The sequence below is a fragment of the Protomyctophum parallelum genome (assembly GCF_964188405.1).
Source record: "Protomyctophum parallelum genome assembly, chromosome: 1".
Lineage (NCBI taxonomy): Eukaryota > Metazoa > Chordata > Actinopteri > Myctophiformes > Myctophidae > Protomyctophum > Protomyctophum parallelum.
In genome coordinates this window covers 83,669,631-83,689,720 of record NC_139697.1, presented here as the reverse complement: position 1 = coordinate 83,689,720, position 20,090 = coordinate 83,669,631, and the positions used below count along the sequence as shown (strand labels likewise).

Genomic DNA, 20,090 nt, shown 5'->3' with positions numbered 1-20,090 from the left:
GGTGACATCTGTGTGTGTGTGTGTGTGTGTGTGTGTGTGTGTGTGCGTGTGTGTGTGTGTGTGTGTGTGTGTGTGTGGCTTTCTGAAATACTGCCAGACCACGTTGTTAGAGTCTGGACCCAGAGCAGACCTGCAACTTACAGTACAAGCCCCTGGAGCATGTGTGTGAGCGTACCACAGCAGACTATGATCCAACATAAACACTGAATGCCCTTCACCTGCCTGCCCTTAACAGTAGCACTGGTTTGCAGTGGGTGGAAAGTATACCAAGTACATTTACTCGACAAGTACTATACTTAACCCATTTAGACCCATTTTAACCCATTTAGACCTGAGAGCGATTCTACAAAATGCCTTCTAAATCCTGACAGTTTCCTGAAAAACCTATGTTTCTATGTAAACCTATGTTTCTATGTCAATGTAATGAGTCCCGGGATGCAGGGATGGTCTATTAGATGAGTCCCAGGGACATTTTATGAGTCCCACTTCAACGATGTTAAGTCATATTTTGCCATTTTTACAATTTGCTGCATTTAACTCTCATTTCATTTTATATGGTTATAATGTGGTTATATTCATGTAGAAAACAGAAGAAGAAATTTGTATTATAACTAAAGCTAGCAAAATAAACTAGAATAAAAAACAATACAGTAGTGCATCCCGTGGATGCAGAGGTTGTTTTATTGCGTCCCTTAACTATAAACTGCATTTTGGGATGCAAAATGCACCCTATTTTAATATCTGATGTCAGTCGTTCTCAAACATTTTCTAGTCAAGGAGCCCCAAAAATATATGTAATTGGCCGCCGACATATCTGAAAATATGTCGTTCCAGGGACCCCCTCAGAAGCAAAGATTGTGTTAGCATATCTACAAGCTCACATGAGCTTTTAGATCTTACTATCTGTATGATAACTAATTCATGATAACTACTTTTTTATGTATATGATATATTGCCATGAGTGTCTGCTAAATGCCTAAATTTAAATTATTTTCCAACCATTTTTGTCCAACCTTTTCTGCCATGATCACATGATCCTTTGTCGTCGTGTTGAAAAATAATTAACTGCCGAATAACTGCCGAACAATAACAAACAGCGTAGAACAGAGCCACCCATAGCGTGCCACCATTGGAATGCATTGGGCCTCAATTTCCCAAAAGCCTTAGCGACCGCGTCACCTATCCCACTCTGTCCGATGGAAACCCTGTAAGTCTTCAAATTAAGTAAATTATTAAGTAAATTAAACAATGAAAACTCGTAACTCGTGAACAGGAGGGACGCTGTACAATCAATTAACTCGTGTAACTGAGTTACATGAGTTAAGCTCTTATTCCTATAACCAGCCGGTGACCTCGGCACAGACACAGGGGGACCCAGGAGTATAGGATACACCCTGCCCCTAGTGTGTGACTGACTGACTAGTCTACCAGGAGTATAGGATACACCCTGCCCCTAGTGTGTGACTGACTGACTAGTCTACCAGGAGTATAGGATAAACCCTGCCCCTAGTGTGTGACTGACTGACTGACTAGTCTACCAGGAGTATAGGATACACCCTGCCCCTAGTGTGTGACTGACTGACTAGTCTACCAGGAGTATAGGATACACCCTGCCCCTAGTGTGTGACTGACTAGTCTACCAGGAGTATAGGATACACCCTGCCCCTAGTGTGTGACTGACTGACTAGTCTACCAGGAGTATAGGATAAACCCTGCCCCTAGTGTGTGACTGACTAGTCTACCAGGAGTATAGGATACACCCTGCCCCTAGTGTGTGACTGACTAGTCTACCAGGAGTATAGGATACACCCTGCCCCTAGTGTGTGACTGACTAGTCTACCAGGAGTATAGGATACACCCTCCCCCTAGTGTGTGACTGACTGACTAGTCTACCAGGAGTATAGGATACACCCTGCCCCTAGTGTGTGACTGACTAGTCTACCAGGAGTATAGGATACACCCTGCCCCTAGTGTGTGACTGACTGACTAGTCTACCAGGAGTATAGGATACACCCTGCCCCTAGTGTGTGACTGACTGACTAGTCTACCAGGAGTATAGGATACACCCTCCCCCTAGTGTGTGACTGACTAGTCTACCAGGAGTATAGGATACACCCTGCCCCTAGTGTGTGACTGACTAGTCTACCAGGAGTATAGGATACACCCTGCCCCTAGTGTGTGACTGACTAGTCTACCAGGAGTATAGGATACACCCTCCCCCTAGTGTGTGACTGACTGACTAGTCTACCAGGAGTATAGGATACACCCTGCCCCTAGTGTGTGACTGACTAGTCTACCAGGAGTATAGGATACACCCTGCCCCTAGTGTGTGACTGACTGACTAGTCTACCAGGAGTATAGGATACACCCTCCCCCTAGTGTGTGACTGACTGACTACCTGGAAGGCGGGCAGGCCTATAGGAAGTGGTATGAAATCACACACACACACACACACGCACACACAAAGAACAACAGAACAACCCATTATTCCTCGTTCTAGCTAAGAGGGAAGGAGAATGAGAGGAGGAGGAGGGGGAAAACACACCAAAAAGATAAAAAGAACATCACATATCTGTAATTAAATAAAGCAAGAGGGGCTGCAGGGAACTTTGCTTTCTATTCATTGCCGGGACACATGTTTATTTCACCGCTCAATACAAGCCGTAGAAGGCTAAGGCTGGGCCACACATAACCGACCGGCCCACTTGAATGGATGCTTACGGCTTGTTTGGACACGGTGATTAAAGTAGATTTAGTGCAATTGTCTGGCCGAGCCCAGTCTCCCTCAGAGCAGGGCTACAGCACAACCAGATAATTGTGCTTTATTTTAACATAGCGTGCTTGGCTAGTCTGTATACTTCATGGACCGAGATCCCCCATGGGGTCTGTACTAGGTCGGCTCATTTTATCCCCCTTGGGGGGAAAATAGCCACTCAACAAGCTCACAACAACACGTCACATTGCGACGTGCTGTGAGCTTGTGGGAAGTTGAAAGGGCTATTTTTTGCCACATGTCTGGCCCAGAATAGTGATGCCATGGTTAACCCATTTAGGACTGAGGTCGATTTAAAAATAAAGTCTTCTCAATCCTAAAAGGTTTCTGAAAAACCCATGTTTCTATGTCAGTGGTGCTCAACCCTTTTCATGTCAAGGACCCCCAGAATTATCTGTATTAGAAAATATGTTGTTCCAGGGACGCCTGGAAGCAAAGATTTGAGTTAAAAACGTTCGCTCTGAAAGAATATATCAAAGTTGAACGAAAGTTGTGCTAATATTTTAGAAAAGGTCAACAATACAAATGATGCTCCCCCACAAAATGACCGGAACTATACTTAATAGTCACCAAAACCAGAGCAGAACTCCCACCACGGGACTCGAGCAATCAATTAATACAATTAATTGCAAGTATTTCATACAGCTTAAGTTCATAAATTGTGAACTATCCCTTTAAGTCAAAACTATTGAGTATATTTTCCACCAATGGAGAAATCTACCGTTTATAAACTAAGAAGCCACTCGTAGCGATACCCTTCACCCCTCAAGGGTGACCCTGTTCTGGGTTGGTTCAATACCCTTCACCCCTCAAGGGTGACCCTGTTCTGGGTTGGTTCAATACCCTTCACCCCTCAAGGGTGACCCTGTTCTGGCTTGGTTCAATACCCTTCACCCCTCAAGGGTGACCCTGTTCTGGGTTGGTTCAATACCCATCACCCCTCAAGGGTGACCCTGTTCTGGGTTGGTTCAATACCCTTCACCCCTCAAGGGTGACCCTGTTCTGGCTTGGTTCAATACCCTTCACCCCTCAAGGGTGACCCTGTTCTGGGTTGGTTCAATACCCATCACCCCTCAAGGGTGACCCTGTTCTGGGTTGGTGACAACAGCACACATCGGGACGCTTCGTGGACTGTAGATCAGCTATTTCTGGGAGCAACGCGATGCACGACCTGTATACGTACTGTATAACTCAGGGCAGGCATAATGCCTTTTCTTCCACATTATTGGGAGTATTTTGTTCATTTTTGTCGCCGGAGGGTAGAGAGACTGCAGCTGATCTTGGCACTGTGTGAGCAAAGTGACTGTAACTCTGCTTGTGTGTGTGTGTGTGTGTGTGTGTGTGTGTGTGTGTGTGTGTGTGTGTGCACGCACGCGTGTGTCTGTGTGCAATGATGGTGTGTATGGGGGAGAGTCCCCAACAAAGGTTCCCATTGTTTTCCTTTATCAAAAGGCCTGTGAGCGTGGCGCTCACTTCCCTGATAATATCAGCCTGTAAACATTATGGAAGAAGGGCTGGAATAGACACAGCTAGCCAGGGCACTGCGGGATCGGGAAAATACCTCCGGTGCAAACAGTCACAGAACACCACCTACATTAACAACCCAGATGATCCCACTCAACTGTCAACGTTTCCAATAAATGATACGGGCCCTTTCTTTTTTACACAAGGCTACAGAGACCGCCTAAAAATATGGGTCACAGACTGTACCAGTACGTGAGTAATGAGAGTACTGAACGTCCAAAAAGTGTAAACATATTAATAACTATACTACATACAATTTATATAGCGCTTTTCAAAATATCTTCACTGACATCATTAGGACAAACACTGACTTAACCACTTAAATATGGAGTCCCTCCCTAAAACATGATCATCAGGTATTATTATTATATAAGAAGGACAATTCTTTTGTTGTATTTGTTAAAATGTTGTTTTTATGTTGACACGCCCACCAGTTCATTAAGTATGCCTGGTTTGCCTGATGGGTGGTGAGGTGATCCACCTGAACTGAAGCCACACCCACAGCTGTATAATAAAGGGGGAGGGGTTAGGGGAGGGGATGATATTGTGATGTCACTACCACTGTTTTTTTTTCATTGGCACGTTTGACTGTCAAGGTTTCAGCCTCCAGGAAGAAACCCTAAATACAAAGGGAAGACATCATTGGCATTGCACATAACAACCACACCAAGGGGTCCAATGAAGTACTGTCACCTCATAAACACATGAAAAACTGGACAAATACAAAAATCACGCCACTCCATCTTTAAACCATATACTTTGTTGGTCCCCTGCTTTTTCTTTCCTATAGAAAATCTCTTACAAGCTTGTGTTGGAGGTGAGCGCGTTGTGAGCTTGTAGATCAGCCATTTTCGCTAAATGTTTCGTCTATTTCTGCCGAATGTTCAGCTATTACGACGTGCCCGGAATAGGCGACGCTAGGGTTCATGTGGTTAAGTTAAGCCTAATTTATAAATGTTGTCATATGACGGTGTTGCTCGCTGAAAAAAAGTGTAATGGTACGACATCGTACCTATTAAGCCTTTAATGAGGCTCATGCGTCGCTATATAGTGAGCTAAAAGCACCCGCTAATTTTAGAAAAAAGAGGAAATAGGAGGGATAGGGGAAAGGCAGTGTCATCGGGGTCGAACAAAGATAAGGAGGGTGGCGGTTGGTTAGCCTATTAATCTGGCTGCGTCTAACAGGGAGAATGGCTGGCATGCATGGCCTAAGGTAGAAAACATCTACTGCAAAACAAGCTCTCTGAGCAACTACACTTAAAAAAGCTTATGGGGAATAACGTACAGTATACAAGTCCCAGCCATCAGTGCTCAGTAGAATAATATAGAAACTGTACACCAGGGTTCCATTTGTAAAAAAATATATATATATCGTTGCTGTCGGGAGGAAACCTCCTAACTCCATTTTTGAGGTGTTTCATTGTTGCATAAATCAGTGCTATTGGACACCCTTTACGTCTGTGTGTTGTTTAGAAAATGTTGAACCAATGAAAAGCAGTAAAAAGTGCTTTGGACAAAACCTCTTAACTCCATTGGACTCTCAGCGGACCGGTTCAACTCCGGTGGAAAAGGGGCCAATGTGATGTGAGAAATATGTGAAACGTTTTGAAAATAAGGGTTATTGTGCTAAACATACTAATTGTTAAATTGTGATATTATCAATGTAATATGATGAAAGGAAATGCATATACCATGTCTGACCAGGAGATCAGAGTAAGAATGATCCCCCTCGCAAACTATTCAAAATCAATGTGAACTGACCTTACAATATAGGCAGGGAATATGGTTCACGGGATGACAGGAAGAGACAGAAGAAAGAAAACTGAAAAGCAGATAGATTTTTAAATGCCCCCACGTGGATTTACAGCTGTTCAATTGCAGAAGTTAAAGTGGGTCTGTCTTTTCTTTTCAGCCTGTTTTCCAACCAAATGATGTTTAAAGTATACATTTACACATTGTGACTTTATATAGTCAATTACTTGCATGAGAGGGGGAGACAACTAGGGAGGCCAGGTGCTGCCCTGTGCACTCGTCAGGCGGGGGGGCAATCCACCCACTCAAAGCAGTTGAAACTTAACATTAGTTACGTCTTTGCGAGTGAAGATCGCGTTTGAGGTTTGCGTCGCGTGTGTGTTTGATGCGTTTTGAATACAACTATCTGCCTGCCAGCCAGGAAGAAGGCAACTAATGGATTTCCTTAAGAGGGGAAGAATCAATAGACCAGAAGGCTGCCCTAGCTTTGCTGCTGACGCATTTCATACAGGGCCCAAAATGTCAATTGTGTGTGTACCTGCTGCTTTTTGCATTTACTTCTACAGGCTTAAAACAGTCGCCTTTTTCCAGATGTCGGGTCTCTCTATATCCCTCTCTCTCTCAGTCTTGATTTGTCTCTGCTGAACTGGAGACATTCGTTGGACTCTTGCTACTGATGGAAAACGTTGATGCGAAGGGCAGGGGGCACACGCTTCCAAAACCTCTGCTCAATCTGAGCAGACCAGTGGTGTAAGGCTTTGGCCATGTCTCTCTACCTGTACTCCTGTTGTAATATAAATATTTTTCCACTTTTCTCTTTTCTCTCCTTTTTTGGCCACCAGAGGGAGGCTCAAGTACTACCAGTGGTACTAGTACCAGTGGTTGGGAACCTCTGGTGTAAAGTAACTAAGTACATTTACTTACTTAAGTACAATTGAGGTATTTGTACTTTATTTGAGTATTTCCAATTCCCAATGCTTTTACTTCTACACCACTACAGCTCAGGGCCACATTTTTTACTTTTACTCCACTACAATAAGTTGAAAACTTTAGTTACTTTTGAGATTAGAAAACATATAGGCCTACATCAACCACTACATCAACCCTATAGACATTTCGGCCATTTAAAAATAGCCGATCTACAAGCTCACAAAGCGTCGCGATTACGACGCTATGAACGCTCTGAACTTTTTGAACATTCTGCAAATATGAGTACTTTTGTACTTTTACTCGAGTAAACTTTGAATAAAGGACTTCTACTTGTAACGGAGCACATATACTGTACATTGCAGTATTTGTACCACAAACGCAGACACACGCAGACTATCGGATAAAAAGAGACAAAAACACTGTCAGCGCGGCCCTGATTGATTCCTCACCTCCATGGACTTCCCCCGGTTTTCGAGCACTTCCTGTCGCCGCACCGTAAAATCTTCAGTGTTCATTTAAACTCTTGTGTACAAATGGACACAAATGGACCCCGTAAAGGAGTCAATGGGACCACTGTTACTCTTCCTGTAAACTACAGTAAATCTCCTGTCACGCAATCCCGACTTGCTCTCCGCTGTTGGCAGGATGTATCCGTTTTTCTTACAGCAGTGACGAAGCTGACCAATGTTTGGACAATGTTGTGCGACAGTCGTCGAAGTCGGGTGAAACGACTTTTTCGTTAACAACCTACTCTCTAGTTTCAAATTATAATACGTCTTTCAATTCGACGGGTCATTGGTTCTCCTTTCCTCTTTTTTCGTGAGGACAAAACCACAAGTGTTTTAAAGTGTTATTGGAGATTGCTTACACTTTTCCAAAGGCATGACAGAACCTTTCGTGAAGAAAGGCCCAGTCATGAAACACGACCTTCACTATTAAAATTACCCCATATTTAAGACGCACACACACTCACATACAGTATGACCACGCGTGAGCAGCACTGAGTGCACGTGTGGTCGTGTGTGTGCGCGCACACACACACACACACACACACACACACACACACACACACACACACACACACACACACACACACACACACACACACACACACACACACACACACACACACACACACACACACACACACACACACACACACACACACACACACACACACACACACACACACACACACACACACACACACACACACACACACACACACACACTCGCGCGAGTGAGTGCACGCACGCACACACACACACACACACACACACACACACACACACACACACACACACTCAGCTGTACTCAGCTTTTTGAAAACCCTATAGCTTTAAGAAAACAGGATTACAGCAACAATTGGGCCAGAAACCCCTTTTCATCTACGAGGAGCAGAATCAATAAGAGCAGGGCTTTCTACAGGAGTCAACAAGTTCAGACACACAGGCCAAAAGGCCCCCAATCATAGTAAGAGCTGTTTTCACACAACAATGTTCGCCTTTTGCCGCTATTATAGCAACTTCCTAAAATAAAGCTTTGTGCCAGAGAGCGCAGCGTCTGTACAGTTTTAGAGAATATTGTTTCAAACAGAACACCATCCATTGGAGTTTACATGTTTAGACTATAGCAGTGGTCCTTGGGGGGGGGGGGGGGTTAGGTGGTCCCCAGCTAAATGATGGAGATATGGCAACCAAATGGACCCTTATACTGTAGTGTAGATCTTTAACTCCTGAGAGTGAAAAATGAAACCAAATGGACCCGTCACATGAAAAGGGTTGAAAACCACTGCACTATAGCACCACCGAGAGCTATATTTCAGTCAGGACAACTCATGAATGGATGGAATATATATTTATTGAATGCAAAATGAGCAATATATTTATTATTGTTTGGCGATGAATTGGATCAGCTTTTTAGGTACTCAGATCAAGCGCATCAGTCCCAACCATAGGGACTCCCCTGTACCTAAACAGCAGATCCAAAATGACAGGTGGTAACTGGGGTGGAGGAGGGTGAGTAGCAAAAGTTTAGCATCCAGCAGCGCAGCAGAATCAGAGCAGCAGCAGGCAGGCAGGATGAGCAGTGCAAACCCTTCCAGTTTAAATAGCCGGTATGAAGATGGAGTGAGTGTGTGATTGGCTGAGTGAATCATGTGAATGAGAACATGATGCTGAGGCAGCCCAATTAACGGCCGGCAGCACCTGCACTGAGTTTCCTGACTGAACTTGCTCTGCGCATGTCTGTGACAGGCGCAACGCTCATTTGTGAGACTAAGCAGAGCACAGTGTGGCGTTGTCAGCTTGTAGATCTGCTATTCTCAACACGTGGCAACTAAACAGAGCCATAAGGTAGAAGAGAATAGACTGAACCTATAACCTAAACCTAAAATAACCAATTTAGACCTGAGACTAGAATCTACAAACGTCTTCTAAATCATGCCACTTTTCTGGAAAACCCTATGTTTCTATTTGCACGCCGACCCCCATCTGAAAATACTGGTATGTTGTTCCCCCCCCCCCCCCCGAAGCAAAGATTTGAGTTAAAAATGTTCTCTTTGAAAGAATATATATTCAATTTTTTGCGCCACATTTTCATGATTTAAAAAAAATAGCAGATCTATAAGCTCGTAGCTTTGGGAACCACTGAGCTAGAGGACACTAGTCGCACACAAAAGTCACCGCAAATCAGGAAAGGAATCTGGCACGTCCCTGCCTTCGCGGCTGGCTGGCGATGTCGCCGGGGATAGGAACCATCGGGAAAACCAAAATAAAAAACAAAGGACAACAATGAAACCTTATCCCCCCCATTGGTTTTTGAGCCTCACTTTTGTTTGCTTTACGGGTCTATTCTGAGTCGTACGCGGTGCAACCCGAGCCCTCTGTGGCTGTCACAATTATCTATAGATCAGTGGGTCGGTCTGGCTACGGTCCGATTAAACTGTAAACAAGCCTCCATTCAGAGGCAATGGCTGACCCAGCATTGTGACTCAGAACATCTAAGTCATCCACAAAAAAAGAAGACCCTGCTGCTGCTCTTCAGCAGCTGCATGGCCGAACCCCCCTCCCCGTCCGCAAATCCACCATAACCAAAAAGCTTTGAATCTTTCCTAAGGAAACAAGGATGCAGGTGGCTGCTGGCTGGCTGCTGGGGCTGGACTGGACTTTATTGCAACACATACTTTCCAACAGACAACCAAAACAAGGCACAGATCACTCCCCCCCCCCCCCCCCCCCCCCCTCTCTTCTTCCTCCCTGATCTCAAAGGCTGTCTTGTCTGGGAATAGTGGAGGAGCGGAGCAGAGCAGATAAGGGATATTTTGTGCTAAAATTTTGCACAGATGTAGCCCAGGGCATGCTCTGCTCTAATGATGTAGCTAGGAAGGGGGGGGCGCTAAATAACTGTGCAAAAAATTTGCGCGAAATATCCCCGAAGCTCCTCCACTAGAGGGAGAAAGCACTCGGAAGCAGCACTCTTTTCTTGTCCAAGGGTTTGCATTTTGGTACTAGATCCGTGTTTGTGTTTACAGGGAGACAACGCACTGTGTGGGGCTGTGTTTACAGGGAGACAACGCACTGCGGGGGGCTGACGTTAAAGGCTTTCATCAAAATAGTTTTGGAGTCAGACCCCCCCCCCCCCCCCTCCCCTTCAACCATGCTCGTCAGTTTAGGAACAAAACCAGGGGGAGGAAGAAAGGGCTGTGAGGAGTATGGGAATGTCTCCACATCGTCATCACCATGACAGGCAGCTCCCTCCATGAAATGCGCCTTGAAATTAGGGCGTAAAAGAGAGCAAAGAGACAAAAAGTGCCCACAGACAGTGCAGGCCCTGCTGCTCATTTTGTCACCACTCGAGAAACTACGGGAAAGAACAGTGACAGTGTATATATATATATTCTTTTGAAGTTGCGCTACTGTGTGTGCCATGCCAGCCGGCGTACATGGCAGACACTTTGAAAACACACACACACACACACACACACACACACACACACACACACACACACACACACACACACACACACACACACACACACACACACACACACAGTGGAGATCTAGGTCAGGGTTGTTCCTGGAACACATACATTTCAGATGCAGCGTGGGTGGAACCTATGGCGCTCTGGCTGCTTTCACATTAGAGGGAAGCTGAAATGGAGAGTAGCAACTGTCTAGTCCTGGCTGGCTGGCTGGCTGGCTGGCTGGCTGGCTGGCTGGCTGGCTGACTGACTGACTGACTGACTGGCTGGCTGGCTGGCTGGCTGGCTGACTGGCTGGCTGACTGACTGGCTGGCTGGCTGACTGACTGACTGACTGACTGACTGACTGACTGGCTGACTGATTGACTGGCTGGCTGACTGATTGGCTGGCTGGCTGACTGACTGACTGACTGGCTGACTGACTGACTGACTGACTGACTGTCTGACTGACTGGCTGGCTGGCTGGCCGACTGACCGACTGACTGGCCAGCCGGCTGGCTGACTGGTTGGCTGGGATAGAAGCAGTGACAGCTGGGGCTTGAAAACCTCACATCCAGAGCCAGGGATCACTGCCACAGCTACATAGCAGCATTGAGCCCCCCAACCCCCCCCACCTTCCCAACAACAGTCCTTCTCTCAGAAAGATCACAGCCGTGGCCGGTATCCCTACCAACACATTGAACCACTGCCAAATATTCCCCCCTCTAAGCCATCTTCCCTCTCAAGTCTGGATCCAAGAGTGGATAAAGGCAGCAGAGAGAGAAGGCTTATGGGACGGTTTATCTGCTGGATGGGCCATCTGAAGGGGAACGGGGTCAAAGACGGGATCATTTCTCATGGAGATCAAATAGAGCTTCAGTTGGGGAAGAAAAGCAAAAAGCACAACATGCATGTAACATATCAGTGCGTGCGGGAGTGTGTGTGTGTGTGTGCACGCACTGTGTTTGAGTGCGTGTGTGAGTGCGTGTCAGTGTAATCCTACCTTTTCAAGCAGGGGCAGACAGCGTTGTACTCTGCGCTCCAACTTCACAATGATGATGTTATCCTCCTGCCGTTCGTCCTCGCTCGTGTTGCACAGATACTGAGGGTGATACTGTAGGAGAGACAAGAGACAGTCAGAGACACTACAGTATGACTCCATCACACGTTCATTATACACCCAAAGAATAAGGTTGCAAATACACGTGGTCGGAAATTAGTTTTCTCAGACGGGTGGCTGGCATCTCCCTTAGAGATGTGGTGAGAAGTTCAGTCACATGAGAGAGTCGCTGCTTCTTTGCCTGAAAAGGAGCCAGCTTAGGTGGTTCGGGAATCTGCCCAGGAGGAAGTTACTAATGTTGCTCTGGAGAGTGTTGCTCCGACAACGGATAAGCGGATGAAGATGGACGGATGGATTCATTATACACACAACATGTCGATGAGATGGGATACTTCTGCAACAACACAATCGATTACACAGATGTTTTATGGCGGGCGATCACTCCCTCATTTAAAGCCCTGGGGATTGGGGTGTGGCGGGTGGGGGTGGGGGGGGGTGTACACTTTGGTTAGGGCATTTTCCGAGGGCTCAAAAGCCCTCGGAAAGTGTGCAAATGACTGCTGAAAGACTGTATTTAGGAGTTCCAGGGACCATGTTTGCGAGTCACAGGCTGGCTTTGCGGAAGCCACAGCACATGTCACTTCTATAGAGCCGACGGCTCCTTAGACTGTCACGACACATGCATCACTATCATACTCACATGACATACAGGGCAGTGGAGAACACACCACATGTGGATAGCGGATGGAAAGTTCGCACATTACACAGTAGATGATTGTCACTATAAATCATGCCCTAATCTCTCTTCTCACCCACACCCCGATGGGGATTAAAGTCTGCCCTGCCCTGTTCTTGTTCCGTTACGTTCTATTCTGTCCTGGGCCTGGGTTCGGCAAAATTGGCCTTGCCCCTAGCCTGCCTCGGTGGCTCCTCTTTTAATGTGGGTGCGGGATACGGTCACGGGACTCCCCCCCCCGTCGTCTCACCCCAGCGGAAATCCCTAAATTAAAAAGGACCCAAGGGGTGACATCAACAGCTGGCACCCCAGTGCAAGGGAGATTGACGTCATGGCTGTAAGTTGTTGCAAAGGGCTGGTGTGTGTCTGTCAGAGCGAGAGAGAGAGAGAGAGAGAGAGAGAGAGAGAGAGAGATAGACGGAGACAGAGAGAGAGAGAGGGAAAAACATCCCCAGCAAACCACCGCCTCACACACATGGGTGGGGTTGCAAAAACACAGCTAGAGAGGAAGGCAGTGCATGCTATAGTATGTGTGACACAAAATGATTAATATGATAGCATGAATGGCATGCTCACTCGTAACGCCATAACAACAACCTCCCATGATTAAAGAACTACTGGGATAACCGTAATGTCTATTATGCATATAATAGACGAGATGCATTTATAATTATATATTTATTTTCAGAGACGGGGGTATTGTCGGAGGAGGGTGAGCGGAAGGAACGTGCGCCCTGCGCAGACACACTCGCAGCCTCTCTTCCTTTTGCCCTACTGAAGAAGAGACCATCCTCTATGTAGGTTATTATTATAATATCACGTTATCATCATCATCATCATCACACAGACCCTTGATGATTCCGTCCAGTGTTGATTTAGTCCAATAAAACTATGACGAAAAATTTCCGTCCATCGACTATTTTCAGCATGTGTAAAATCAGCCATTACGACGGCATCGAGGCCCGCCAAAACACATTTTAGCCGACTAAATCAACTATAGATTTAGTCGACTAAAACTTATATTTAGTCGACTAAAACTAGACTAACACTAAAATATTCCAGGTGACTAAAATGTGATTAAAAACTAAATGAAAACTATTCCAAAGAGACTATAAAATCAAAGTTTGATGTCAAAAACCACACTGATTCCGTCCTCCCTCTATTATAGAGACACGGGGCAGTCCCCCCCTTGTCAGGAAAGGCCCGACCGCAAGAACAGAGAGCATGAACCCCTGGCCTGGCGTTGCCTCCATGCTATGCCGCCAGGCTCCTTTTACCAGTCCACATTTACTAGGCCCAAATTAGAGACTAGACAGTAGAAGTTGGCCTTAAACAAAGAAGAAAGGGAAAAAAAAGAGTCCTTCACTGATGTTATGACCTCGGGTGTACTATATCCCATATCGTGGCTGCAGTTAGCTTGAAAGGCTAGCGATGAAGTGTGAATCAGGTTTTAGAAAGATCAGTACTTTAAGTTTAGAATCAGCCTTGACTGACAGCAGCTACCTTTTACCTTTTAGCTGATAATTTTTTGAGTCTCCCAGAGAGAGATACTTCTCATTGTGAGATCGTGACTTAGTGTGCACGATTCTTGCTCAAATGGGAATCTCGATTTTCAAATCGAAGAATTGAGATTCTCGTGAAAATATTTACAGTCTGCATGTAGTTGCTGAACATTACGCTTTAAACAGACAACATCAAAGTGCTCGACTTAAACCTCTCTTAAAGTCTCTCTCTTGTAGCAAAAACATACAGTAAGAGTAACTCAAATGAAATGGACAGCCGACCAATGCTCGAATGCTCCCCGATTCTTCCTCAAATGTAGGAATTGAGATTGCGTAAGGTGTCTTATCTAGTTCGCGATCTTTTTTCGAATAATTGTGCAGTACCATCGTGACTAATAAAAAACAAGCAGCACACAGAGTCTAACTCGCTAACAAGGAGCCGTTGGTTTGTGAGAAAGAAAGAATAACTGGCCGGCTTCAGATCTCTCTCCCCATTCTCACAGTAGTGCTGCGCCGAGGGGTAACCAATGTTGTTTTGTCGCGGTGGTGTCTATGTTTTACCATTGCTGACAAGACAAGACTAAGCATTATCTTCTATTTCTGATATGCCCACAGCACTTAGAATCAAATGGCTGTGAACGCCGTCCATATGCCACTATGCTATTGGTGCCATCTACCAGTTAGGAGCAGCAGGCTGCTGGTTAAGACTAAAAACGGCAACCAGGACAGACTGAAACGTCTTCATTTGGGGGTTTTTTGTAAGGCCTTGAGAGAGAGAGAGAGAGAGAGAGAGAGAGAGAGAGAGAGAGAGAGAGAGAGTGTGTGAGAGAGAGAGAGAGAGAGAGGGGCCTGGGAAACCAAATCACTGAGTCTCTATTTCGCAGGGACAAGAAACCACAGGGCGCACAAACAGTTCCCTCCAGACCGTTAACAATGGTCACTCCTCCATTCCTCCTCCGCCTCATCTGTCTAGATGTATGTGCACAACCAGGGGACATGTCCTTCTGCCGTCTTTGTAGCCGCGATTAAAGGCATTCCTCGCCGCTCGGTCTAAAAGTCTGATCCCAAAACATATTCCAAGGCAACAAGAATCTCAAAAACAAATACATGAACAGATGGATGGGGGGGAATACTACTGTAGCTGCGGTGAAGAGCCAATATGTTTTTTTTTGTTTTCCCACCATTCGCTAAATAGGCCTATATAGATTTTCTTTTTTCATCTGCCAATAATCAGCAACAGAGAGTATTCTCATTCATCTGCTGCCAGGAAGAAGAAGCCGGGCGCGGGCAGAAATGTCACTGCGTGTTAAGAGAGGGAAAATAAATAAAATAAAATAGCTAGCACCTCTCATCAGGCTTTACCCTTCAATTACCAGCCACTCGACTCTGTGCTTTTAAGAGAACGCATGGACTCGGTCGATGAAACACTGCACATAGAGTATCACAATCCTAGCTGATGTCTTTAGTGGGAGAAATATATCGACGGTATACAATCGTATACATTAACGACACTAGGGGTGGCGGAGGAGGGCTAAGCTTTCCAACAACACATTCCCTGGAACACCTGCCAAGGACAGTGTATAGGAAGAATCCTAATAAAACCCTGCATGCCCCCAGAGCATGCATCGCTTGGCACATAACACAAACATGCATAAAGATTCAGTGAATACATGCACTGAATCTTTTCAGTTTCAGATTCAGATTCACTTTAGGTACATACACATGTGGAAAAACCTGTGCTTAGTTGGAAGCTCCAATACAATAAAAACATGATCATAAAACACGCTTATTTATTCTTTTATTTGTCCCTTTTCTCCGGCACAAGCGCTACACTTGTGTGTCCACTAGGTGGCATTAACCTCAGGGTTGGTTCAGGTTCAGGGGCAGGCACATATTTTCTTCTGCATGCAGCACGCACGCACGCAGCACACACGCACGCACGCAGCACACACGCACGCACGCAGGTAGACACACACGCACGCAGGTAGGCACGCACACACGCAGGTAGGCACACACGCACGCACGCAGGTAGGCACGCACACACGCAGGTAGGCACGCACACACGCAGGTAGGCACGCACGCACGCAGGCAGGCACACACTCACACAGCACGCACACGCACATAGTGGTCGTCCGTCTTTTCCGCAGATGACATCCAGACAAACACTGACTCATTCAAACAAACTTGCGTCACACTATAGCAGTGGTTCTCAACCAGTGGTCTGGGGACCACCAGTGGTCGTTGAGAGGGTTCCAGGTGGTCCCCAGTTAAATGATGGATAGTTGGAAAAACAAACGTACCTTTATAGATCTTTAACTCTCGAGAGTATAAAATGAAAACAACCGGGTCCATTTGGTTTTCATTTTATGCTCTTGAGTTAAATTATATTGTTAAACATCTGCATTTCTTTAAAAAAAAACACTGCACTAAAGCAGTGTGGGTCGCGTATTCATAAAACACTGTCTAATAAAAAAAACACTGCACTAAAGCAGTGTGGGTCGCGTATTCATTTTTTATGTATTGTCTCTTCTATTAAGATTATTTTTGTCAGTTTGTATTGGTGGTGGGGAGGGGGGCGGGGCAGGGGTCGCAAGACATGGCCAAAGCATTTCCGGGGGTCCCCAGCCAAAAACGTTGAGAACCCCTGCACTAAAGGACCCACAGTGAGGCGACCACCGTCTCTGTGAAAAGGCCCAGATGCGAGAGGAGAGGACAGGAGAGGGGCTTTCCCTACAAAAGCATCCGGGGGCACGGTGGCACAGTCGGTAGTGCTGTCGCCTCACAGCTGGAAGGTCCTGGGTTCGATTCCCGCTGGGGACGCTGGGGGAGTGTTCCCTCCTCTGCATCATCAGTGCCCATACCCGAGGTGGGGTTGTCGAAAGGGCCTTTCTGTGTGGAGTTTGCATGTTTTCAACTTGTCCCCATGTCTCCTGGCTATAGGGTAGGTACCCTCACAAAAAACATGCAGTAATCCTGGTCTCTAAACTGCCTCCCCATGGCCAGCCAGGGTGCCTGATGGAGGGGAAAGGAACTGGTTGGAATAACGTGTTCCTTCCACACGCTATGTCCAACCGGAGAAACTCCCCCCTGTCAGGTGATAAGAGGCAGCTTGGACTCCTCATGCATGGAAGGAAGCATGAGGTCAGTCCGTTGCTCTCCCCAGGTTGGCAGAGGGAGTGTAGAGCCCAGCATTAGATTAAATAATTGACACTGGGTGAAAAAATGGTTTACAAAATCGTGGGACAAAATTAATTATATATATATATGGAAATAAGCATCTGGAAAACTGTGACTCTGTCTGTGGCCCTCGCCTCTCTCTCTCTATCCCTGGCAAGATGCAAAGACGAACAGGAGGCAGCTTTTTGGGTCCTGTCAAAACAAGAGGCGTGTCAGCTTTCCTGCCCGCTTTATTGACAATGTCAGCCCCGTATCCAGTAACGGTTACCGCAAGAGAATGACTGGGGTGAAATGTGATCCCATAATGAGGCCCCCAAATAATTACCGCCAGCCCCAAATTTGCCAGGGTGCTTTCTTTAAGTGGGAGTGCCCCTGCCCCCCCCCCCCCCCCCCAACTTCAGGCCAGGCAGACTGTCTCTCTCTCTCTCTCTCTCTCTCTCTCTCTGTGTTCTATAAAAAGAATTAGAAGCTCAAGCGGGAACAGAAAGATGGGGTTTGGGGGGGGGGGGGGGGGGGATATATTGACAATTTCGTCAACAAATAAAAACTAGACTAAAATGTTAGGAACAAGAGATCCAGTATAAGTCATTTTACAAGCTGAAAATAGTCAATCTACAAGTTCACAACGCAAATCAGTCAATACGACGGCAACAAGGCCCGCCCGAATACATTTTGGTCGACTAAATCAACTATAGATTTAGACGACAAAAATCTTATGACATTCAGAACACTAAAACACCCCAGTTGACTAAAACATGAGTAAAACAAAATGAAGTTTCATTCCAAACACTATGCCTAAACTAAAACAGAAATGTGCTGCCAAAAACAGAACTGGTTTTGGCGCTATATGGCTCATCCAGTCACTAGACCGTGAGGTGGAGTGAGGAAACATTGGGGTTTTTTTCTTCTCCTCCTGATACTTACAGTATCTCCTGTTTCCAATGTGAAACTCGAACCCGTACATCTGCCATCGGATGCACCGTACGCACTGTATAGTTACAGTATACGTGAGTGTTACTAGTGTGCGATGATGATAGTGGCATCTCGGGGTGTGGCTGGCTGGGATTTCAAACAAAGAACGGGTGGCAATTGCAGAGGTTATAGTCCTTCAGCAGCACAATCCAACGTGAGCCTTTGTTCTTACAGTTCAACGTCAGAAAGACAGAGGCACGTACTGTACATATTATAGTCATAGTCTCTCCAATAGTCATTATTCCTAAAACCCTGGTGTCGTCCTTTGAAAAGTACAACTTGACCCGACCACTATCCGGTCTCCCATGTGGGTCAGTGACACGAGTATCACCACGACACAGCTTGGAGATCATGACCAGTGTCCATCCCACACTGGTGACACACACACACACACACACACACACACACACACACACACACACACACACAGAACACAACAGAGCCCCTCCGCCCAGCCCGAGGCTTGTGCTCGGCTATACATTTCAAAGCTTGCCGTTAACATAAGCACAGTGCTTCCCTGTCATAACAAGTTGCTGGCGTGATAACCCAGGAGTTTGTTGGTGTTGCAGTGATCCCTCCAGAGAGAGAGAGAGAGAGAGAGAGAGAGAGAGACACACACACACACACACACACACACACACACACACGTCCTCCAGGCTTCCTCCAGCCTGCTCTCACACTCTCAGGTTCCACATCAGTCGCAATGAAGAGAACCCTCACTTTTCAAAATGCCAATCAATATTATGGTCAGGAACAGATCCACTATCTCTGCATATAGAGGGTATGGTTGGCAATATACAGCTCCTTCTCAAAAAATAATAATATTGTGCAAATATTTCTTCCGAAATATTATTCAAAAAGTGAAACTATATTTTGTTTTAAGCTTGATTATTATGGCATGCAGCTCATGAAAATCAAAAAATCTCAAAATATTTGAATATTTTACGAGACTAAAAACTAAGATTTTTTAATCCAGAAATGTTGACCATCTGAATTGTTGTGGTGTTATAGAAGCCCAGGTTTGCTTTGATAACAGCTGTAAGTTCATTTGTATTGTTTTGTTGGGTCTTGTCCCACACCTTCCTCCACAATAAAACATTCTCTGTGGGGTTCAGGTCAGGCCAGCAGCATGTAGTCTTCTCGCCAGCACAAAGTCAGTAAAAGTCCTCACATCATTAGCTCCGTTTGGAACCTCACTCTGCTACACTCTTAGCTTTGAGAAGAGGTTCCGTCTCAGGACATCCCTGCATCGGTAGAACGGGGGTTGAGCTGTCCAAAAACAGTGGCGGAAACCCTTTTCGCAGTATCGTTTCCAAAAAGTAAAGATATTTCTGGCTAGCTAACAGATGATAAACTTAGGACAGGCACGTAACATCTTAAGACAGGGGTGAAACAACCGCTTACATGTTTACCCAATGCAATCTTACGGAAGCAGTACTGCACATGCGGAAGGGGGTTGACTTGCCACAGGCTGACAAAATATGAATTTTAATTATGATTTAACCTTCTTCTAGACAGAAATATACTTTACTTTTTGGAAACGATACTGTGAAACAGGTTTTCGCCACTGTTTTTGGACAGCTCAACCCCCGTTCTACCGATGCAGGGATGTCCTGACACACGGAACCTCTTCTCGGTTCGTAGAACGTAGAGCGAGGTTCCAAACAGAGCTACATCCACATATGCCTCAAATGTTGGCACAC

General features: G+C 45.9%; 1 protein-coding gene across 1 annotated transcript in view; it reads right to left on the bottom strand.

The window, feature by feature from the left end:
* Positions 1-20,090, bottom strand: part of rnf43 (ring finger protein 43) — a 119,491-nt gene that overhangs the window by 35,417 nt on the left and 63,984 nt on the right. The window contains exon 2 of the mRNA XM_083781072.1: positions 11,944-12,054. Coding sequence (XP_083637198.1) covers positions 11,944-12,054 — 111 coding nt within the window. The remainder of the gene's footprint in view (positions 1-11,943; positions 12,055-20,090) is intronic.